Consider the following 24,625-nt stretch of genomic DNA (forward strand, 5'->3'; position numbering starts at 1 on the left):
CAGCTTTTTGTATATTAAGTATAGCCCAATAAAGCTGAAAAAAAACTAAGCTTAAAAAACACAGGAGACATTAACGGCATTTCAATTAAAAAGAGGTATTGCCATTAAAAAATACAGTGTATGTGAAAAAAAATACAGTGTATGTGATAGAACAGTGTATTAAAATATACAGGGAGCATCTAGAGAATTAGTTAAGTACTAATCAAAGGAAAGCAAAAAACAAAAGACATTCCAGTCGGTTAAGCGTCTGCCTGCGGCTCAGTTCATGATCTCACGATTTGTGAGTTCCAGCCCCGCGTCCGGCCCTATGCTGACAGCTTGGAGCCTGGAGCCTGCTTTGGGTTCTGTGTCTCCCTCTCTCTCCGCCCCTCCCCTGCTCGCACTCTGTCTGTCTGTCTCTCTCTCTCTAAAATAAATAAATGTTAAAAAAAAAAAAAAAAAGAAATGCAATTTGCAAAGGTACCTAACTAATAATAGAATAATTTAAAATTACTTTCCTCTTGGAGATCATTAAAATTGGAATCCTTGTGGGTGCCCTCAGCAGAAAGCCTCCGCCCAGGTGACCATGTTGACCCCTCTCTTTCTCAAGGCATTTCTTTAGGAATGACCTATGTGGCTTCATGCAGAACACACAGGCAACTCAGAATCCCGTTATTGCCACTTGCAGAACTCAGAACATAGGTGAGAGGAGAGTTTACTTCTTTAGACAAACATGACTTGTAAAACCCAATGTAGTAACTCCAAGGGATGTTATTCCTAGTGGTCTTACTACAAAATCATGATGATATTTGGGACAAAAAAATAAATTATGTTTCATAAATTATGAAAATATATTTCATAAATTGTTCGTGATGAATTTAAAAGTAAATATAAAGTGGGGCACCTGGGTGGCTCAGTTGGTTAAGCCTCTGACTTCGGCTCAGGTCATGATCTCGCAGTTCGTGAGTTTGAATCCCGTATCCGGCTCTATGCTGACAGCTCAGAGCCTGGAGCCTGCTTTGCATTCTGTGTCTCCCTCTCTTTCTGCCCCTCCCTCGCTCATGCTCTCCCTCTCTGCCCCTCCTTGCTCATGCTTTCTCTCTCAAAAAATAAACATTAAAATTTTTTGTGATGTTAAAAAAATAAATATAAAGCACATATTGATCATTAAAATTAAAAAAAAAATTTAATGTTTATTTATTTTTGAAGGAGAGAGACAGAACATGAGGGGGGGCGGGGGGTGGCCAGAGAGAGAGGGAGACACAGAATCCAAAGCAGGCTCCAGGCTCTGAGCTGTCAGCATAGACCCCGACGCAGGGCTCAAACTCACAAACTGCAAGATCATGACCTGAGTCAAAGCTGGAAGCATAATCGACAGAGCCACCCAGGCACCCTGATCATTTTAAGTTGAGAAATCAATAAGGAAAACAACAAAATATCCTAGCTGTTATTAAAATATATATTGGGAATGATGATGTGATAACATTTCTGTATTTTGGTCACTCTAGGTAATGCTGATCCCGAAGGCCAGGGTTACTGCCAAGCAGGATTTAGTCTGGATTTTTACAAGGTGAATGAATTAGTTTGGGCTTGTAGCTTCTAGCAGTTGTATTATCTGTTTGATTTTTTCTTTTTTCTTTTTGTTTACTCTCTGCCTCTGGCTCTCATCCCCACCCCCAATAACTACCACCAACAAAAGAACCTTTAGGTATGTATCCAGCCTGTTTTGACAACTTCCTTAAATGTTTTTGCTTGATCTTCATTTTCATTAAAGCAATTGATGCAGATGACAAACATTAAAATAACACAGAAATACATATGATGAAAAACAACAGTCTTTCTCCCCACCTCAATGATAATCCTTTACATGGAAAATCTGAACAACTCAGTGAGAGAAATGTGTTTCTAAAAAAAAAAAGATAGAAAAAAATTGCTTTATCTCTTAGCTGTAATTGACTGATTAGATTTAACACGAGTGTTAAAATTCACAACATCCTTTCACAAAGTTACAGAGATAATAAGGGACCAAGATTTTGTGGGTTTGAAAACAGTGTAGAAAAAAATTCATCAGCATACAAATTTTGCTCTTTTGTGGCCTTTTTTTTTTTTATTGTCCTTTTTTTTTTTTTTTCCCCCACTGAAAGTTGGAAGGAGGATGGAAGGAGGTGGTAAGAAGGGAAAATTTATATTTGCTAGTCTGGGGTGTTTGCTCTCTCTTCTGAGAGGGGGAAGGGGGTGGTTGCAGACGTATGGAAAAAATAGGCATTACTGTGGCCTTGAGATAAATAGAAACCATATTTTCTTTTGTTGCCAAAGCTCACAAGACCATGTCTGCTAAATTACACAGCATTAAACATGTACGTTATTTTGCTTACCTGAATCAGTGCCAAAAATCTGAATTTCTGTATCCTCAAGGGAGAGAATTCAACTTAGCTAATTGAGGCAAACGAAAATTATTTAATATGCTAACACACTAAATAGTGGAAAGCAAAAAAAAAAAAAAAAAAAAAAAGGCAAATAAAATGAACTGCATGACCCAGATACAAGGGCCTCATTTAAAAATTGCTTTTTTACGTGTAGCAAATTGTTAGCAATGCTTGTTACCAATGATTTGTCACCTTGAAAAAGAAAAAAAATATCTGTTTTTCTTTTCCAATTGTTGCTGTTTCTGTTTTGTAGAATGGAGACCTCATAGTGGGAGGACCCGGGAGTTTTTATTGGCAAGGTATGTTCTGTGAGCAGAGAAGAAATGCCTATTTGTGGTTACTAACGAGGAGGTGAAACACCGTTAACACCAAATGTTGACCCTTTGTTACATGAATTATAGGTCCGGATTCAGAGTATCTCCAGGGAATAAGGCATCATTTCCAACTGTATATGAATGCTATTTTTAAACACTGTTGCAGCTTAATTCATTCGTTCACCAAGAATTTATAGAGGCTGTGTGAGACTGCGTGCTAGATGCTGGGGATACAGTGATGAGTAGACTAGACGCTGTTCCCACCCTCACAAGGTTAACACCTGGGGGGAGATGTAGGCATTAATCCAATATTCACACAAATACCTGGGACGCTCCACACGTGATGCTCGCTGTGAAGGAAAGGTACGTCGTGATGGGGCCATGAGAGTATAGGAGGCTTCTCCAGGGGTGGCTGCGTGCACGTGTTTTATCTTCTGAACAACCTGTGCTGTGCTTAGGGAACCCTGGACCAGGTGTAGGACAGCATCTGCCCAGAGGGGATGATGCCTTCTAATTCTTATAAAGGTGCTGCGCAGGCCAGAAGCTGCCCAAAGGTCACTAACTTGGAAACAAGCAGCCCTGAACTGAGATCTGAACTTTGCTAGGAGGTAACTAGCAAAGAGAGAAGGGGCTCTATGGAAAGGTTTTGTGGCCTGAATTGAGCAGTCAGGCGAGATGGAGGGAAGCCAGGGTGAACAAGGAGAAATCCTTGGTGGATTGCAGGAGTGTAAATAGATAGCCTTAGCTATAGTAAGTATTCGTTTCTTGTCTCGAGAATCATGGGAAACCAGCGGAGGGTTTTTTGCCTGGGATGCTATGATCAGATCTGTGTTTTGAAAAGCTCACTCTGGTTGCCGTATGGAAGATGAATTGGAGGTTGGCCAAAGTGAGGTGTGAGCAAGCCACAAGTTTTTAAGGTAAACTAGCTCTAAGGTTCAGATGAAGACGTTTGCTTCTTAGAGTGGGAATAGTGCAGAATGGAAAGGAGGAGAAATTTGAGAGATGCTTTGGAGGAAAACAGACAGCTTAGTTGTTATGTGTGGGTGAGGAAAGGGAGGAGGCCCAGCATACATTTCTGACTTGCGACTGCATGGTTATAGGGGGGTCCCACTGTCTGAGATGGGGAACCCTGGAAGAGAACAGGTGGGAGTGGGTTGGAGAGGGAAGATCGTGAATTTGCTTTTGGTTATGTTGAATGTGAACATGCTTGAGATATCCAGGGTTTTTCATGTCTGCATATATGGGCTTTTGCTCAGAGAAGATATCTAGGCTAACGTACAGACTTCCGTCACTTGCATATTGGTGACAATTAAAGCCGTGGATGTGGATGGGATGCCTACATAGAGATGACAGAGAATATTCCCTGAATTTTGGCTGTGAAGTTTAGGATAAAGATAGAGTAGACGATGAGAGAGATGAAGAGTGGAGTGAAGTTTTTCTTTTAAACTGGAAGACACCTGATCATATTAATAAGCCAATGGAAGAATACAATTATTGAGAGTCTGGGAAAGATGGGAGAGTAGGACCCTAAGGTCACCTTGTCCCAAGGATACAACTAGATAACATTCACATCAGTGTAAATAACCCAGAAAACAACCCCAAATCTGGCAGAACAAACTCCAGAACTAAATGTAGAGAAGCGGCCACATTGAAGAGGGTAGGAAGGGCGGAGATGTGGTAGGGAGCTAACCAGACCCACGGGGCTGTCCTTGGGAGGGAGGGACACTGCACACACAGAGTCGGGAGAGAAACAGACTATCATGTCAGGGATCCCGCAGGGGGAAGATGAGTCCCCATTATGTTTGGCTTTGAAAACCAGAGGGGCTGCCTTTTTACAAGTTCTTCTAACTAGTGAGACTTAAAAACTGGAACTTTACAAATCAGCAGGCTCAGCTCTGAGAGAGCCAAAAGGGCTTGAGGAAACGGAGTCCCTGCCCCTAAAGAGACAGTACAATAAACAGCCCCGTGGAGATACAGCATAGAAGCAGCATCTTGAAAAATACCTGAAGGGAGAGTTGTTTGCTAAACTCAGAGTGTGTGCTGAAGGAGCAGAGATCACTGGGGGACTTGTCCAGAAACCAAAGAGCTGGCAGGCACCGTTTCCTCCCCTGACCCCCAGCGTAAACATGGCCGTCTGCAGGAACCAGCATGGCCCTGCCACTGCTCACTACCTAACTTGCTAATACCGCCACCACCCCGTGCACTTCAGCAGATCTGTCCCCTCCAGCCAGACCTACCTCAGTCCCAGTTGCTGCAGGTCCCCTCCCACAAAGGACCAGCAAAGCACTTGCTAACACCTTGCCTCCTGCCCCCTCCATTTTGAGGATCCGCCCCTTTCTCACCCTTGGCCAGAGGACATCCAGAGTGGTGCCACAAGCCTGGCAGTGTGCAAGCAGCCCTAATGGGCCAGCACTACTCCAAAGTGACTCCTGGCCTGGGGAGAGGGAAAGAGAACCACACACACCAGTCAGACGGTGGCCCCAGACAGCTGGTCTGACAGAACGACCTGCCCACCAAAGAAAGCTTTCAGGAAACAATATAGAGAAAGTACTGTTCAGTTCAGTGATAGTAAATCTCTGGCAAATGCCTCGTCTGACTCAACTCAAGCCCAAGGCAGCATCAGACTGGCCCACTAACAGCACAGGGACCAAACACGGCCCACAACAGGCAAAGAGAGCCACTGCAGAAGACTGGACTGAAGGAAAAAGTGGCTCAGCTACAGCAGCAGGGCACATGCAACACACATAGGAGACAACGCTGAAGTACCAGGTTCTTGTGAACAGGGGACACTACACTGTGGGGCACTACATGACCTCTTATTCATAAGGCCACTACTTTCAAGAACAAGAGATGTAGTTGACTTTCCTAACACACAGAAACAGACACAGAGAGTTAGACAAAATGAGGAGACAGAGAATATGTCCCAAATGAAAGAACAGGACAAAATCACTGCAAGACACCTAAGCAAACAGAGATAAGTAATATGCTCAATAGAGAATTTAAAGAAAGAATCATAGTCACAGACTTCAGAAAAGAGTGGAGGATATCAATGACCCTTATCAAAGAGATATGAAACACAAAAAAGAACCAATCAGAGATGTCCTTAATAAATGAAATTTAAAATACATGAGATGAACTAAATAGTAGACTAGAGGAAGCCCTGGAGAACAGAGTTATGGAAAGCAATCAAGCTGAACATGTGAGGGAAAAAGTAATGCAAAATCAAAGGGCATAGGGAATTCAGTAACACCATCAAGCATAATGAGATTTGCATCATAGGGATCCCAGAAAGAGAAGAGAGAGAAAAGGGGGAAGAACATTTATTTGAAGAAATAAGAGCTGAAAACTTCCCAAATCTGGGGAAGGAAACAGAAATCCAGATCCAGGAGGTGCAGAGTCCCCAACAGAATCAATCCAAGAATGTCCACATCAAGACAAATAGCAATTAAAATAGCAAAAAGTAGTTATAAAGAGAGGATTTTAAAAGCACCAAAAGAAAAAGAAAATGGTTACATACAAGGGAAACCCCATAAAGCTATCCACTGACTTTTTAGCAGAAACTTTGCAGTCCAGAAGGGAGTGGCATGATATATTCAAAGTGCTGAAAGAGAAAAATCTGCAGCCAAGAATACTCTATTCAGCAAGGCTCTCATTCAGAATAGAGGGAGAGAAAAAGAATTTCCCAAACAAAAGTTAATAGAATTCATGACCTCTAAACCAGCCCTACAAGAAATGTTAAAGAGTAGAAAGGAACAACCTTAAGTAGTAGTAAGAAAAGTAGGAAGCAAAAAGCAGTAAAATTAAGTGTATCTATAAAAATCAGTCAAGGGATTCACAAAATAAAAAGACGGAAAGTATGACAGCATATATATCTAAAGCTTGGGAGGGAAAGGAGTTAAGAATGAGTTCAAACTTACAGATATCAACTTAATATAGACAGCTTCATGTATAAGAGGTTATAGATAAACCTAATGATAGCCACAAATCAAAAACTAGTAATAGATATACAAAAAATAAAGAGAAATGAAATCCAAGTATATCACTAAAGAAAGCTGTCAAACCATGAGAGAACAGAGCAGGAGTAGAAAGGAACAGAGAAGAACTATAAAAACAACCATAAAACAAATATGAGATGGCAGTAGTATAAATCTATCAATCATCACTTTGAATATAAATGGACTAAATGCTCCAATCAAAAGATGTAGGGTGGCAGAATGGATAAAAAGCAAGATTCATCTATATGCTTCCCACAAGAGACTCATTTCAGACCTAAAGACACATGCAGATTGAAAGTGAAGGGATGGAAAAGAATTTATCATACAAATGGATGTGAAAAGAAAGCCAGGATAACAATACTTATAACAGACAAAATAAAAGTTTAAAACAAAGATAGTAACAAAAGACAAAGGAGGACACTATATAATCATAAAGGGAACAATCCCACGAGAAGATGTAACAATTGTAAATATTTATGCATCCAATATAGAAGCACCCAAATACATGAAGCAGCTAATAACAAACATAAAGGAAGTAATTGATAGTAGTACAATAATAGTAGGAGACTTTACCATGCCACTTTGGACAGATCATCCAAACAGAAAATGAACAAAGAAACAGTGGCTTTGAATGATATATTCAGAACAGATAGATTCAAAACATTCCATCCTACAAGAGCATAATACATATTCTTTTCAAGTGCTCATGGAACGTTCTCCAGAATAGATCAATATTAGGCCACAAAACAAGTCTCAACAAATCAAAATGATCAAAGTCATAGCATGCATCTTTTCTGACCATAGTGCTATCAAACTAGAAATCAACAACAAGAAAAAATCTTGTGAAAGAGCTCAAATACATGGAGGTTAAATACCATGCTACTACACAATGAATGGAGCGGCTCAAGCAAGAAATCAAAGAGGAAATAAAAAAAATACATGAAGAAAAATGAAAATGAAAACGCTGGTGCAAAATCTTTGGGATGCATCAATAGCTATTCTAAGAAGGAAGTTTATCTATCTCAAGAAGTAAGAAAAAAATCTCAAATAAACAACCTAACTTTGTATCCTTTTAAAGGAGCCAGAAAAAGAACAACAAACAAAACCAAAAACCAATAAAATGAAGGAAATAATAACAATTAGAGCGGAAATAAATGAAAAAGAAACTAAACAAACAAACAATAGAACATATCAATGAAACTAGGAGCTGGTTCTTTGAAAAGATCAACAAAATTGATAAACCTTTAGCCAGACTCCTCAAAAAAAAAAAAAAAAAAAAAAAGAATAAAATAGAGGACTCAAATAAACAAAATCAGAAATGAAGGTGGAGAAATAAACTGAACAACCTAGAAGAAATGGATGAATTCATAGAAACGAATAACCTACCAAACTGAATCAGGAAAAAATAGAAAATTTGAACAGACTGATTACCAGAAACAAAATTGAATCTGTAATAAAAAAAACCTCTCAACAAACAAAAGTCCAGAACCAGATGGCTTCACAGGTGAATTCTAACAAATATTTAAAGAAGAGTGAATACATAGTCTCAAACTATTCCACAAAATAGAAGAGGAAGGAAAGCTTCCAAATTCATTCTGTGAGGACAACAATACCCTGAAACCAAAAGCAGATAAAGACACTACAACAAAAAGAGAAAACAGGCCAATATCTCTAAAGAACATAGATGAAAAAGTCCTCAATAAAAATATTAACAAACTAGATCCAACAATACATTTAAAAAATTATTCACCACAATCAAGCAAGATTATTCCCAGTATGCAAGGGTGATTTAGTATTCACAAATCAATCAACATGATACATCACATCAATAAGAGAAAGGATAAAAACCATATGATAATTTCAATAGATGCAAAAAAAGCATTTGATAAGGTACAATGTCTATTCATGTGAAAACCCTATACCAAGTAGTTTTAGAGAGACTATACCTCAACATAATAAAGGCCACACATGAAAAATCCACAGGTAACATCATACTCAATGGTGAAAAGCTGAATTTTTCCCCTAAGCTCAGGAACAAGACAAGGATGGCCACTCTCACCACTTTTATTCAACATAGTGCTGGAAATCCTAGCTGCAGCAATCAGACAAGAAAAAGAAATAAAACCATCCAAATTGGTAAGAAAGAAGTAAAACGGTCATTCCTTGCAGATGACAAGATACTATATATAGAGAATCCTAAAGACTCCACCAAAACACTACTAGAACTGATAAGTGAATTCAGTAAGGTTGCAGGATACAAAATCGATTTACAGAAATTCACTGCATTTCTACACAATAATAATGAGGCAGCAGAAAGAGAAATTAAGAAAACAATCCCATTCACAATTGCACCAGAAACAGTAAAATAACAAGGAATAAACTTAACCAAGGAGATGAAAGGCCTGTTCTCTGAACACTGTAAAACATTGATGAAATAAATTGAAGACAACACAAACAAATGGAAAGATGTTCCATGCTCATGGACTGGAAGAACAAATATTGTTAAAATGCCCGTATTACCCAAAGCAATGTAAAGATTTAATGCAATCTCTATCAAAATACCAACAGCATTTTTTTTTCACAGAACTAGAACAAACAATTCTAAAATTGGTATGGAACCACAGAAGACCCTGATTAGCCAAAGCAATCTTGAAAAAGCAAAACAAAATCGGAGGTATCACAATTCCAGATTTCAAGTTATACCACAAATCTGGAGTAATCAAAACAGTATGGTACTGGCACAAAAATAGACATATAGATCAATAGAACAGAATAGAGAGCCCAGAAATAAACCCATGATTATAGGGACCGTTAATCTTTGACAAAGGAGGGAGGAATATCCAAAAGGGAAAAGACAGTTTCTTCAACAAATGGTGCTGAGAAAGCTGGACAGGTTACATGAATGAATGAATGCTGGAAAAATGAATGCATTTTTCTTCATGTATTTTTTATTTCCTCCAGAATGAAGCTGGACATTATCTTACACCATACACAAAAATAACCTCAAAATGGATCCAGGACCTAAATGTGAGACCTTAAAGCCATAAAAATCCTAGAAGAGAACACTGACATCATTTCTGTGACATCAGCCATATCAACATTTTCCTAGATATGTTTCCTAGGCAAGGGAAATAAAAACAAAAATAAACTATTGGGACTACATCAAAATAAAAGGCTTCTGCACAGCAAAAGAAACAATCAACAAAACTAAAAGACAACATAGTGAATGGGAGAAGATATTTGCAAGTTATATGTGTAATAAAGTGTTAGTATCCAATATATATATATAAACTTCTACAACTCAATACCAAAAAACAAATAATCTAATTAAAAATGGGCAAAAGACCTGAATAGACATTTCTCCAAAGAAGACATCCAGATAGCCAACAGACACATGAAAAGATGCTCAATGTCACTCATCATCAGGGAAATGAAAATTAAACCACAATAAGATATCACCTCACACCAGTCAAAATAGCTAAAATCAAAAACACAAGAACCAACAAGTGTTGATTCTCAATCCTTTCTTTGGAGAAAAAGGAACCTTCGTGCCCTGTTGATGGGAATGCAAACTCGTGTAGCCACTGTGGAGGCTTCCTCTAAAAATTAAAAATAGAATTACCCTAATGATCCCATAATTTCACTCCTGGATATTTACCAAAGAATACGAAAACACTAATCAAAAAGATGTATGCACCCCTGTGTTTATTACAGCGTTATTTACAATAGCTGAATTCTGTAAGCAGCCCAGCTGTGTAACAATAGATGAAGGGATAAAGAAGTGGTATATACACAACGAACTATTACTCACCATAAAAAAGAATGAAATCTTGTCATTTACAACTCCATGGATAGATCTGTAGGGTATAATCATATTTCACTTAGGCTGAGCGAAATAAGTCAGAGAAAGACAAATGCCATATGATGACACTCATATATGGAATTTAAGAGACAAAACAAATGAACAAGTTAAAAAAAAGACAAACTAAAACACAGACTCTTAACTATAGAGAGCAAACTGATGGTTACCAGTTGGGAGGTGGGAGGGGGAATGGGTGAACTAGGCGAAGGGGACTAAGAGTACACTTATTTTGACAAGTACTGTGCGACGTATAGAATTGTAGAATCACTGTATCATATACCTGAAACTATATGACACTATATGTTAACTACGCTGTAGTGAAAATAAAAAAGTATAATAATATAAAACTACAGATACTTTTTAAAAAGCCAAGAAGAGATCCAGGATATGGGTTTATGATAAAATGGTATGTGAAATTGCTGTTAAGCTTAATTCATACATGTACAACTATGAATATCAAATAATTAACATTTCAGTCTTAAAAATTATTTTGCAGATTGAAAAACAATATAATTTATGGACTAGGTGGTTATGAAATAAAAAGTGTGTGTTTAAAAGATTTGCTTCTAATTCACTCAGAGAATTCTTTTCTTTCCTTAAGTTAAAAAAAAATATCTGATACAGATGATTTGCTGAAAAGTAGCCATACCAAGGAGATATAGAAGCATTGTCTGTAATAGGTAATGTAAAAATCGTTTTAGGCTTAAGGTTATAATGTTTTTAGAAGCAACTAAAGGAAAAAAGCAAAGGCAGTGTGTATGTAGGAGGAGGAAAGGGGGGATTTAGCCTTAACCCAGAGAAAATTGGCAAATTCTACAGACATTGTTCAGAAGTACATGTGTGAATATCGTTGTCTTAATATCAGAACAGTCATTTCAGGCAGAGTCATTGGGAAATATTTATGGCCAGATTTGATAGTTTTATTCCTTTTGGACTTCAAACAGAAAGACTATGAATTATCAGTGAAGGCCCAAAGAATCATTTGGCTTTAAAATTACTGTTAAATGTAAGTTTCTTAAAAGCGTATCTCCAGTTTTCTCCCAAAATGAATGAGATCACACTTTTCCCTTAGATATCCATCATAAATATGAGAATGCATGGAAATTGTGGAAAATGGCTGGCTATCTTTTGGATATTTGACCACCCCAAATACAATCATATTTCAAGACTTTTAATAGTGACTTCATTTGGGAGATATTAGCCAAAGTTCTTACCCTATCATTGTTGCCAGCCTTGGATTCCTTTTTTTTTTTTTTTTTTTTTTGCTAAAATTCTGGATCTCGCGGGACCTCACTGCCTCCTGTTGTCATAATTTTATGCTCTCTGCATACATTTTACCATAAAAAAATAAATGGCTCAAAAATTATGTAATTCCTTCCTTTTTTTTTTTTTTTTTACATTTTATTTATTTTGAGAGAGAGAGAGACAGAGCACAAGTGGAGGAGAGGCAGAGAGAAAGGGAGGCACAGAATCTGAAGCAGGCTCCAGGCTCTGAGTTGTCAGCACAGAGCCCGATGTGGGGCTCAGACTCACAAACCGTGAGATCATGACCTGAGCCGAAGTTGGACGCATAACCAACTGAGCCACCCAGGAGCCCCTTTCCTTCCTTTAACATAAGTGATAGATTTCATAATCTATTTATTGAATAAGTATTTAGATTTAATCTGTATTTTGTGAGACTACAAAAAGTCTTAATAGAATGCCAAAGGAGACCTTGTTTGTAACGCCAGACACCGTAATAGCAAAACCACATGACCTTAGAGGATGCATTCATGCTCTTTGCGCCTCAGTTTCCCCATCCGTATGAGGTTATATTTGGCTAGATGATCTCCAAGTTAGATGACGTTTCTTCTATCTGCAATGTTCCAGATTAAAATTTTAATCCATAAATTTTGCCTAGAGGTATCTTTACTGAGATATTTTTATCATTTGGAGGTAGAGGGAGTAGGTATTGTGAAGGCAGCAGGAAGACAGATAATGTTATGTAGTGATCTTTGGTTCTTCTGTCAGAATGGAAGGCTCTACCCGGCCATAACCAACTCTACCTGAAGTTCTAGTGGCAGGTGGGAAAATTCATCTTCAAAAATGCAAGCAATTCCATTATTGTTTTCGAGGGAGCATGTGTTTTTCAGATGTTCTGTGTCTGCTCAGAGAGGGCCTGCCTCTTGCGTTCATTCAGCTAATGCATCAATTTGTTTGGACACAGGTCAGGTGATCACTGCCAGTATTGCAGATATCATTGCGAATTACTCGTTCAAGGATATCCTAAGGAAATTGGCTCGAGAGAAACAGACAGACGTGGCTCCAGCTTCCTATGATGACAGTTACCTTGGTGAGATTCATTATTTAGCACATTTGTTGTTTCTCAAAAGGCAAACTTACTAAATGTAGGTGCAAACTTTATTCCTCACTTATCCGCTGCTCTCTGGCAGCTTGTGCAAATTTTCTTTTCTTACTAGCTTAGAATGGACTTTCCTTTTATTCAGCCGTGGCATATAAGTCTTCTCTTTTGGTTCAGCCTCTTTTATAGGCTGTGTAACAGACTTTCGCTTCAAATTCAGCAACCATTTTTTATTTTAAAAATTTCAGGGGCTCCTGGGTGGCTCAGTTGGTTAAGCGGCCGACCTCAGCTCAGGTCATGATCTCGCAGTCTGTGAGTTCGAGCCCCGTGTCAGGCTCTGGGCTGACGGCTCAGAGCCTGGAGCCTGTTTCAGATTCTGTGTCTCCCTCTCTCTGACCCTGCCCAGTTCATGCTCTGTCTCTCTCTGTCTCAAAAATAAATAAACGTTAAAAAAAAAAAAAAAAAGATTTAAAAATTTCAATAAATTACTCTAGAAGGATATGACTTTCACACAATAAAACATTGGCCTCAGCCCCATAGTCAATTTCTTATTTAATGGGGGGAATTTCGATGGTTACTTTCTATGTTTTGATTTAGGCTACAGTATCCAGTTATGCAATCAAACACTAACTGTAAAAGTGTCTTGCACATAAAATATCTTGCCAGTTGTAGAGACTATGAATTAGTGGGGCTGCCCAGTGCTATAGGGGCAACATGTTGGCCGTCCTTTCCAGCTTTTAGAGCAACAACAAAAGACCTTCCAGTTGCTAGAATGTTATCAAAACCTATTATGCGGAAACCATACAATGTCAATGTGCCGCGGTTGTTTCCCACCTTTGGTATCCTGTAGGCATTTTGATTGCCTGATAAATGAAGCAAAATGCAGTTATGTTTTTCACCTCACCTCACTTTAGAGCTAAGTGACATTTGTGGAAAACCATCATTAAAGAAATTAGGAAATATACCTTCTTGGCGATCAGAAATAGCAAATGTTGAGCACAAAAGATACTTTCCGAGTATCATGTCTGATCCCGATGAATCAGCGACCTTCAGGTACAATGGCCACCATTTACTCTTTAAGGGGGATGATGAAGTATTCCTCACAATCTGATTGTGTTGCCGTGTTCAGAAGGAGCAGACCGATTATGCTTCCAGGATTTAGTACGGAAGCGTTCATATTCGTTTCACTGTTTTTTCCCATTACAGAACCCTAAACTTTTATGTGACGATATTTGTTGAAATTTCTGACCAAAGCAGTACTATGGCAGTTCTTTCATTTTTCTAGATAAAGCTCATTTGTAAAGCCTTCAAACATGTGACTAGTTTTCCTTTTCTTTAACCCAGGATATTCAGTTGCTGCTGGGGAATTCACTGGAGACTCTGAGCAAGGTGAGAGACATTATTGGATGTAAGTCATTTATAAAGCACGGGGAAAGGTAAAAGGACCTGAAAAGCCCTGTTATAAATGTGATTTTCTTTGCTACACAGATGTATAATAATGGAATCCCAGAATGTCTATGATAATATTATGTAGAAAAACAAACCAAATACATTTCAGCACAGCATTTTAAGTCTTAAATAACTTCATCATACTGAATGTCAATCGTTATAAAATTGAGTTAAGCAATAAAAAACAAGTCCAATAATCCCATATTATGCATGAGAAAAATACAGGTGATTAAATGGCCCACAGAGGGGCGCCTGGGTGGTTCGGCCAGTTAAGTGTCCAACTCTTTGATTTTGGTTCAGGTCATGATCTCGCAGTTTGTGAGTCTGAGCCCCACATTGGGCTCTGGGCTGACAGTGGGGAGTCTGCTTGGTATTGTCTCCCTCTCTCTCTTCCCATCCCCCATTTGCTGTCTATAGCTCTCTCAAAATAAATTAAAAAAAAAAATAAACTTAAAAAAATGGCCTACACAAAAGCCATGCTATTAGTGACAGATCAAATTTGAAAAGTCAAGATCCCCCATCTTTAACTTCTGGACATTCACATTGGACGTGTCCCTACTAAACTCCCTCCCGGGCTCCAACCCAACACCTCTACATTATTTCCTTTTCCCCTTTGGACATGCTCAAGCTCAAAATAACAGAATGAATTAACTCCTGTTCTCATATATGCCCCTCACCTCTGTCCTCTATACCTTATAATGGCTGCCATCTCTGGTTTCCGTCCCCTGAATCTGTAGCTACTCTAATTTCGACAGGTCAAATGCTACTTTTTTTTTTTTTTAGTACAATTTCAAATGTCATCTCCTTCTTTCACTTCCTTCTGTAAACTCCTGTATGATCTCATTTTTCTCCCTCCTAAGGAATTTGCCATTCATTCATTCTTCCAGTTTTTCTTGAGCACCTGCTATGTGCCAGGCTATGTGTTAAATGTTGAACACACAGAGGCGAACAGATGGTCTTCAATCTCAGAGTTTATAGTCCCAGTGGGGCTGACAGGCATTAAATGGAGAGCACAAAATACATGATAAACAATTGTAGTAAGTGGGAGGATAAAGTTCTAAACATAAAACTAATCTAAGCCCCATGACCTCATCACCTCCCAGGGGCCCTGTCTCCTAAGACTATCACATTAAGGGTTAGGTTTCAACATACGAATTTTGGGGGTACACAAACATTCAGTCCCTGGCAATACCTATCATATACAAGACTGGTAATATTTATTGAATGAATGAATCATAAATCAATCAGTATTTCCATCTTGTTTCATATGAACCTTAACTGCTTTTCACTAGGGTGTTTTAATGAATTCACAAAGAATTAAGAGTAAATGAAATGCGGGCCATCCCTGGAAATCATCAGAGCTTATTGTATTGTATTCTATTGTAGAGAGAGAATGAGCAGGGAAGAAGGGCAGAGGGGGAGAGAGAGAGAGAGAGAGAGAGAGAGAGAGAGAGAGAGAGAGAGAGAGAGAATCCTAAGCAGGCTCCAAGCTCAGCATGGAGCCCGATGTAGGGCTTGATCCCATGACCCTGGGATCTTGACCTGAGCTGAAATCAAGAGTCAGACGCTCAACCAACTGAGCCACCCAGGCGCCCCAGAGCTCTTTTAACTGCTTCATCTCAAAAAGATTTACAAAGCAGAAATTCACAGAGAATAAAACATTCTTTATGCCGTGAGGTAGGGATTGAACACAGAGGTTTTGTGTTTTTTTTTTCTTTAAAAGAATACTTTTCTTTTAAATACAAGATAGTTCTTTTTTTTTTCAATTTTTTTAAAACCTTTATTCAGTTTTGAGAGACAGAGCACAAGTGGAGGAAGGGCAGAGAGGGAGACACAGGATCTGAAGCAGGCTCCAGGCTCTGAGCTGTCAGCACAGAGCCCGACATGACGTTCAAACTCATGAGCCATGAGATCATGACCTGAGCCAAAGTTGGATGCTTAACCAACTGAGTCACCCAGGCACCCCTAAATACAAGCTAATTCTTAAAGGCTCTCTCTTTCCATACATTTTTTTCTTCAAGATTTTAAAAGACAATCTGTTGTGGTAGTTAAAAGCATAGACTTTGGAGCTAGACCACTTGGGTTTCAATCCTGACTTTGCCATCTACCAGGTCTGTGACCTAGTTACCTAACATCTCAGTGCCTCCATTTCTTTATTTCTAAAAGAGAGATAGTGGTGATGGTAATGATGACGATGTTGGTGATGATGATGATGGTAATAATGCTGAGGAGGAGGAGGATGGTGTTGATAATGATAACAATGAAGATGATAGTATTATCTATATCATAGGATTCTTAGGATTAAGTGAGCTAATCCTACATTCATAAAACAGTATAATACTGATACATAACAAATACTATTTAAATATTAGCTATAATGAGAAAGAATTCTTGGGTTAGAGTCCATCAGAGATAAAATTAAATTCCTAGTACCTTAGAAAAGTCAAATCTTATAATCACTCAGTGATTTAGCAAAAGAAATTATAAAATATGCCAAATGATTTTAAACATGGCATTAAACTCCTATTGGAAAGTTCCCCAGGAGAAAATTCAGTCCTGACCCAAGGAAATTATTAGGGGTGCATGACAGCACATCACAAGGAAGCATGGTAGAAAATCATAGTGGTTTTCCATTAGATCAGAGAAATATCTAGAAGATGGATCCAAGTTTTAAATGATATGTAAAGTAAAGGCACTATCAGGGAGTGATCCATTCGTCAGACCACACCAAGTCCAAGACTGCCCATGTTCACTACTTACTTAAGCAGACTGGAAAGAGTTGAAGTTCTTTGAAACCTAGTGAGTGACTTGATGTACTGTAGATTAGAAGCCCTTAACATGGGATCCTTGTATTCTGGGTGGTACAGGGATGGATCGACTTCACAGGGTTTGAACCCCTAGAAATTATATGCAAGGTTTTATATATATATATGAATTTTTCCAATGAGAAGATCCATAACTTTCATCTATTTCCCAAGTGTGTTCATGACTCAAAAAAGGTTAAGATCTTTGGTTCTTGTTTTAGAGTCCAACGTGGTGAGCTAAAACCAAAAAAGTGATATGGCCCTAACCAATCCTAGGAAAGTCATTTGGTGTGGTAGAAAAAACATTGATGTGGCTCTCAGTTCTTGAGTCTTACTACTCACCAACTATGTACAGTGACTGAACCTTTCTAAGCCTTATTTTCTCCACACGTCCATAGGGGTATGAATGCCTACTTTTTAGAGGTTAAATTATGGAAATATTATAAAGCTTGTGGCACAATGTCTTAGTGGGTGGAAAACATTCGATAAACACTAGCTTCCTTTTTGCTTCTTGCTGGTGGGGTTGATGCCCAGGTCATGTATTTCAAGGCCAGGGATATTAAGAGATCTTTGAAGGTTTTCCTATGAGTTATTGAAATGGATCTGAGAAAAGTCACTTATTTTCTCTCCCAACTGAATTTTTGTAGTTGAGTGATAGTTCTAACTTGTCGTAAAACTCCAAACCATTCTATTTATTTATTTATTTATTTATTTATTTATTTATTTATTTATTTATTTATTTTTAGCGTTTATTTATTATTGAGAGAGAGAAAGAGAGAGAGCATGAGCAGGGGAGGGGCAGAGAGAGAGGGAGACACAGAATCCGAAGCAGGCTCCAGGCTCTGAGCTGTCAGCACAGAGCCTGATGCAGGGCTCTAACTCACAACCCGTGAGATCATGACCTGAGCCGAAGTCGGACGCTTAACCAACCAAGCCACCCAGGCGCCCCCAACATGACTTTTAATAACTTCTAAGTGCTGTGACTACGTGGGGTGGCAGACTCCAACGTTACTGAGTGTGATGGTTGATTTCTTTTAAATGAAATTCTGAAGGTTTGCGGAAGGCTTAGTAGTGGTTGTCATGCATCTCAAACGGGATAGTCCCTTCAGACTCCTCTGGTTGACAGGCCTGATCCTGGAATCAGTCAACTCCATTATATTTGATGGTGGTTTGTTGTTAGATGCCAATTTAATTCACGCCAAATAAATATTGTTGAAAACTGAGCACCGTGCGACCGGTTCTGATAGCTTTCCTGGAAATCTGTCCAGATAGCTCAGTTATTCTGAACCTAGTTTTATTCTTCAAGGACATGCTTCACCTTCCCTCCCATTGCTATGGTTGAGCAGTCCGTGCCCCTGGGTAAAGTTAACCTCTCCTCTTTGCACCACACCCCATTGCCTCTTGTGACTCAGAGAAGGGACTCCAACCATTCCCACATCATGATTTTCTTTGGATCATTCCCACCACTGTACAAACATACTTCTCTGACCTTAAGAAGTAAATTTGTTACTCCACTCCCTCCTCCAGCAAGCACCTATAGACTCTGCTTCAAAAGAGCTGTCACTCTTCTCTGCTGTATCTCTGCTGTATCTACTGCCTTCTCGTCTTCAACTCACCACTCAGCTGAAATGGCTCCTGTCAAGCAAACCAGTGGCCTCTATGCACCTCCTCTTCCTTGATTATCATGAGCATGGAAAGAATTCATTATTCCCTCCTCATTTCTTCCCTTGGCTTCCCAGACACTTGTAGCTCCCTCTTCCCTCTCCCTCCCCCCTTCCCTCTCTGTTGTTGACTCCCCTTTAATTTCTCTCATATCATTGAGGTGCCCCCGGGTTAAACACTTGGATTCTTTCTTTCCTCTTTGAGTTCTTGGTAACCTCATCCAGTCTCGTTGTTTTTCCAGCTTCTACTGAGTTCCAGGTTCCAGGTATTTCTCCAGATGATGCTGAATTCCAGGTTCAGGGATATGTGTTCTAATATCTGGAACCTCAATTCAGTACTCAACATCTCTGTTTGAGTAGCTCTCTCAAACTTAACGTGCTCATGAGCGAACTTCTGACCTTCTCCCCAGAACGCGGTGTACCATCCTCTCAGTTGCTTGAGCCAAATACCTTGGAAGTCAGCCTTGTACTGTGCTCTTTCTCTCACACCCCATCCATATCCAATTTATGAGTAGACCTGCTAACGAAACGCTCAAAATGTGACCAGAATCTGACCATTTCTCACCTCCTGCACAGCTTGTACTCAGATTCAAGTCCCCCAACTTTATTGCAGTAGCCTCCTACCTGGTCTCTCTCTCTCTCTCCCCCCTTGCCCTCCTGTAGTCTGCTCTCAATTCAGCAACCAAAGTGGTCCTTTAGACACAGAAGTCAGATCACGTAACTTCTTTGATCTAGTGATTTTTCAACTCCTTCAGTCTGAATTCCAAGACTTTACAATGACCTAAAAGTCTCCATTCATAAGATTTTGACCTCATTTCCTACCCCTTTCCTCCTCACTCCCTCCCCTCCAGCCACCCTGGTCTCTTTACTATTCTTTGAATACTCCAGACACACTTCTACCTCAGGACCTTTGCAGTTGCCATACCTTCCGACTAGAACATACTTTCCCAATACCTCCATAATATTTACATCTCCACTTTCTTCATTTTTGGCTCCAATGTCTTTTTCTTGCCAAGTCCTCTCCTGCCAGTTGTGCCCTAATAAGGCCTAAGTCCTTTCTCATCCCACCTCCATTTCCCCCTGTACCATTTTACTGTTTGGTTTTTCTCCACTCACCATACTCACCCCCTTCAAATATGCCATTTCATCAACTCTGTTTTTTAAAATTTTTTTTAATGTTTTATTTTTATTTTTGAGACAGAGAGAGACAGAGCATGAACGGGGGAGGGTCAGAGAGAGGGAGACACAGAATCTGAAACAGGCTCCAGGCTCTGAGCTGTCAGCACAGAGCCCGACGCGGGGCTCGAACTCACGGACCGCGAGATCATGACCTGAGCCGAAGTCGGATGCTTAACCGACTGAGCCACCCAGGCGCCCCTCAACTCTGTTTTTTAAATTGACTGTCTCTTCCAACCAGAGCATGAGCTCCATGAGAGCAGGGCATTTTTGTCCAATGTGCTATTTTTTACTCCATTTGCCTATAAATGTTTGTTGACTGAAGGAGAGGATTGAGGGCTGAAAAGTCCAACATCTATCCCCAAACGAACCTTCTTTGATTGTTCACGCTAACAGCATGAGCACCCAACTCTGCCAGAGCACAGCACATCCAATGTAGTTGAGGCCAGAACTCGCGCCAGACCTTCCACGGCAGGTGAGGGGAAGGGGAATTTAAATAGAAGGGGATTCTCTTCCAGACCCTTCCTATTTAAATTAAACTAAAAGGTTAACCCCGATGAATCAAAGGATAGTTTAGATTTGTAGAAACAAGAGCCGAAAGATCTTTGATAACCAGCCAGTCCCAACTCCCACACTATTGCAGGTGACCAGAAAAAGTGGGGGTAAATGATCCATCCCAGGTATATGGCAGACCCAAGAATAGAACCACTGTCTTCTGAATCTAGAGCCGGATCACTGTGCCGTGAATTATATGGACTTTTTTCCCCAGAGTTGCCTCTTCTGTTTGTGTTACCGACGCTTCCTTTCTGGGGGACCCTAAGCTGCCAGGTCACCCCCTAATTCTGCTGCCAACAAACACTTGCAAGGGGGCCAGACTCGTATCATTTATGATGGCTTTTCTTTAGGTAACCGAACTTGTTTTGCCATGTGAGGGTGACAGAAGCTGTACTTTTCACACTAGCACAAAAGATGTGACCACGGTGAAAGCTGGAGAAATCGGACTCAGAGGTTTAACTTACGAATCGCATGCAGAGCTGAGAAGTCAGGCTTCTGCTACGCAGGCAGAAACACATTGGAGACCGGTGGTGAAGGCTAGGAAATCTCACAGGACGACTTCTGTTCTGTTTTCCGTGGTCTGTAGCAGAAGCAAAATGCAAACCCGTGACCTCACACTTCTAGCTCCTCAAGTGATGGTTACTCACGTAAAAAGCACTCTCTTTAACTCATTTGTTGGGTGGCTTAAAAATATATGTAATTCCCCTTCTAAATGATTATTTTTATCCCCAGAGCTGGTTGCTGGAGTTCCAAGAGGAGCGCAGAATTTTGGATATGTGAGTACCAAGAATGCATCGTACAATATTTTCTTCTACATGCAAAGAAATGTTCCCTTTTATTCGACTTTTTTTATGTTTATTTATTTTTGAGATAGAGACAGACAGAGCATGAGCAGAGGAAGGTAGAGAGAGAGAGGGAGACACAGAATCCGGAGCAGGCTCCAGGCTCCGAGCTATCAGCACAGAGCCTGACGCGGGGCTCGAACTCACGAGCTGTGAGATCATGACCTGAGCTGAAGTCGGACACCCAACCGACTGAGCCACCCAGGCGCCCCTCTTCCATTCAACTTTTAAGTGGCTTACCGTGTCTTTTAATCGTGAGCCCCTGCAGATCCATGCTTGTTTGCTTGCTTACTAAAAAGGAAGAAAAACAAGTGAGGCTAGATTTTTTTTTTTTTCCTGATCTATGTACAGGATGTACTACATAGTTTGTGGGACCCAGTGCAAAATGATAATGCAGGGCCCTTTGTTCAAATTATTAAGAATTTCAGGAGAGCACCAGCTGGGCATTAAACCAAGGGTGGGGCCCATTGGAACATGGGGACCGGAGCACAGGTCCCCACCCATGAAGCCAGCATGATCCTTGTGCATAATCTAGGACAAACTGCAGAAGACACTGTCGCTGACAGGCTGAGCATTTTCATACGGCTCATACGACAGAAATAAGAAAATCGATCGCTATTGCACTAGTGTGTTAGTTTCCCAAGACTGACACAACAAAACACCACAAACTGGGTGGCTTGCAACAACATGGATTTATTTTTCTCACAGGTCACGAGACCAGAGTCTGGAATCAAAGCGTCAGGCAGGGTCATGCTTCCTGCGTCTAGCAGCTCTTTCTTACCTATTCTGGCTTGAGGTGGCCGCTACCTGGTTTCGGTGTATGTCAGCACAATTTCAGTCTCCACCCCTGGCCTCGTATGGCCACCCTCCAGCTGTGTCTGTGTGTCCTCCCCTTTTCTCAAGAGGACATCCATCACTGGACATAGGGCCCACCCGAAATCTGGGATGACTTCATCTCAATTTCCTGAACCTGTTTCACATACAAAGACCCTATTTCCAAATAAGGTCACCTTATGAAACTCTGGGTGTTGTGAATTTTGGAGGGACACTATTCAAACCCATTATAGCTAGTTACCACAAAAGTCGGAAGAGAAAATCAAGACACCTTGTGACCAGAAGAGGTTATATTTTAAATAATGTTTATTTTAAAACTCTAGTAAATGTAATATCTGAAGAGAATTAAAAGTAATATTTTTGCTATCTGGATAGCATTTGTAATTTTAACCTTTCTTTTTTTTTTTTTTTTTTTGCAAAGAGCCATAATCATCAATTTTTCATAACATAAACACAAATGAATTTGGATAAAAATCATAATTAGGTGAATTAACTGGCCAGCAGGTTAATTGCTGTGAGCATTCAGTTGAATTCAATTTCTCTTTTCCCTTTTCAGATTAGTAAGCATGCATTTTATCTGAGAATGTCAGAGACTTAACCATAAATAAAAGTTCAGTTGGATTTTTTAAAGCTCATTCTTATGGGATTGCATTTTTTTTTACATAGCATTAACTGTTTACCACTCTTCCCCTAAATTTAAAAATAATTTAAGTTATAATTTAAAATGTGGGGTTTTTTTCTCCAATTCTGTCAAATGATATAACCTATCTTATTTTTATGATTTCAGGTTTCAATCATTAACTCTACAGATATGACTTTTATTCAGAATTTCACTGGTGAACAGGTGAAGACCTTTTAATATCAAATAATGTCATTCGGTACTCAGAGTAAATTGCAATGTTCATACCATTTATTCATTCATAAAAGAAATGTTTACTGAGCACCTACTATGTGCCAGGAACTGTCGCGGGCCCTGGGAATATAACCATGCCTCTGACAGACAGGATCCCGCTCTCCTGTTGTAATGTCGCTAACTGCTAGGATCTGAGAGCAATCCTGTTATGTTCTGGTCCTGTATGGAGCGTGCTTGGTGGTGAGTTCCAGGTATATGCCTTCCCTCTGAGAAGACAAAGGTTTCTCCTAGGTCTCACTGTATCAGTCGGAATCAATGAGCTTGTACTCTGTCTCTCTTCCTCACTGTGACTGGAGCCTTCCCCCCAAAGCAACATTATGTGGGGGTTCACAAGCTACCTGGTTCTGGTCCCTTCCTTCCAGGGGCCAGATATCACTCCTCACCCACTGTTACTGGCCGAGGTCTTATTAAGAAAAGCTTAATTGCCTGTCATTCTCTGAGGTCATACTTCGTTCACCACCCTGAGGTTTCCTGGGTACTGTGACCTGTGGAAATTTGGCACATTTCTTTAAACAACGAATGTGATACGGTTAAGGGAGCCATCATGAGTTGAATCAGTTTCTCTGGGCAACCCATACATAACCAGAAACCCACACTGCTAAATTTCTAGGAAGCCTCACATTAGAGTCTGGCCAAGTTACATCTTGGCCTCCTGGATCATGGTTGAAGATCCTTAGATGCCCCCCTCTTAGCTAGAGATACAGATTTGCAGTAATGTCATTGTCAAGCAATTTTGATTGATAAGAGTTTTTTAATGAGCATGGCACATTTTTTGTATTCTCCCCCCAAATTGGGGCTTTAGTCTATCCATTACTCCGCAGTTTTCAACAAAGTGTTTGGCAATGTCTCTCATGCACTGTTATGGTAAATATGGAGACGGAAGGCTGGGACAATAGTGAACCTGGATGAACTTACAACTTTTTAACTATTCTCAAGTGATGATATTTAATGGTTTATTGAAAATGTGGCAAGACTTCTCTTTTGCCCAGCTCTGTTTCACATTTTTATCATTAGAAGGTCTTTAAATATTATTAAATTTGGCCTGTCTATAACTTCGTGCCCTCCATACCATCTAGCTGTTCAGTCTTGAACTTCAGAATTCAGTGCGTGAGGGATGAAATTCCTCTGAGCGAAGGCCACACAGTGCCACACTAGGAGTAAGAATTTCACTGTAGATGGTTGGAATAGAGAAGTGAGGTGGGAGAACTGAGTTACTGCACAGTTATCTCGTGCATTTGTTCCCTCTGCCAAGAGCCTTTTGCACCTGGCACCTGTATCTTAGTCTTTAGAATACTATTATAAAAATGCCACAGATTGGGTGGCTAAAAAAACCAAATGTTTATGTCTCACAGTTCTGGAAGACTGGGAAGCCTGGGATCAAGGGGTAGGCAGATTCAGTATCTGGTGAGAGCTGGCTTCCTGATTCATATACATGGCCATAGTCTTATGTCCTCAGATGGTGTAAGGAGGGCTT

The 24,625-nt window shown here is 39.9% G+C and overlaps 1 protein-coding gene across 1 annotated transcript in view; it reads left to right on the top strand.

The window, feature by feature from the left end:
- ITGA8 (integrin subunit alpha 8) overlaps positions 1–24,625 on the top strand; it is a 188,832-nt gene that overhangs the window by 34,971 nt on the left and 129,236 nt on the right. The window contains exons 5-10 of the mRNA XM_019460684.2: positions 1,488–1,549; positions 2,659–2,704; positions 12,783–12,908; positions 14,262–14,306; positions 21,295–21,338; positions 23,026–23,082. Of these exons, the coding sequence (XP_019316229.2) occupies positions 1,488–1,549; positions 2,659–2,704; positions 12,783–12,908; positions 14,262–14,306; positions 21,295–21,338; positions 23,026–23,082 (380 nt within the window). The remainder of the gene's footprint in view (positions 1–1,487; positions 1,550–2,658; positions 2,705–12,782; positions 12,909–14,261; positions 14,307–21,294; positions 21,339–23,025; positions 23,083–24,625) is intronic.

This window comes from Panthera pardus, unplaced genomic scaffold (assembly GCF_024362965.1).
Source record: "Panthera pardus isolate Hobbes unplaced genomic scaffold, ASM2436296v1 HiC_scaffold_6, whole genome shotgun sequence".
NCBI classification, from domain to species: domain Eukaryota; kingdom Metazoa; phylum Chordata; class Mammalia; order Carnivora; family Felidae; genus Panthera; species Panthera pardus.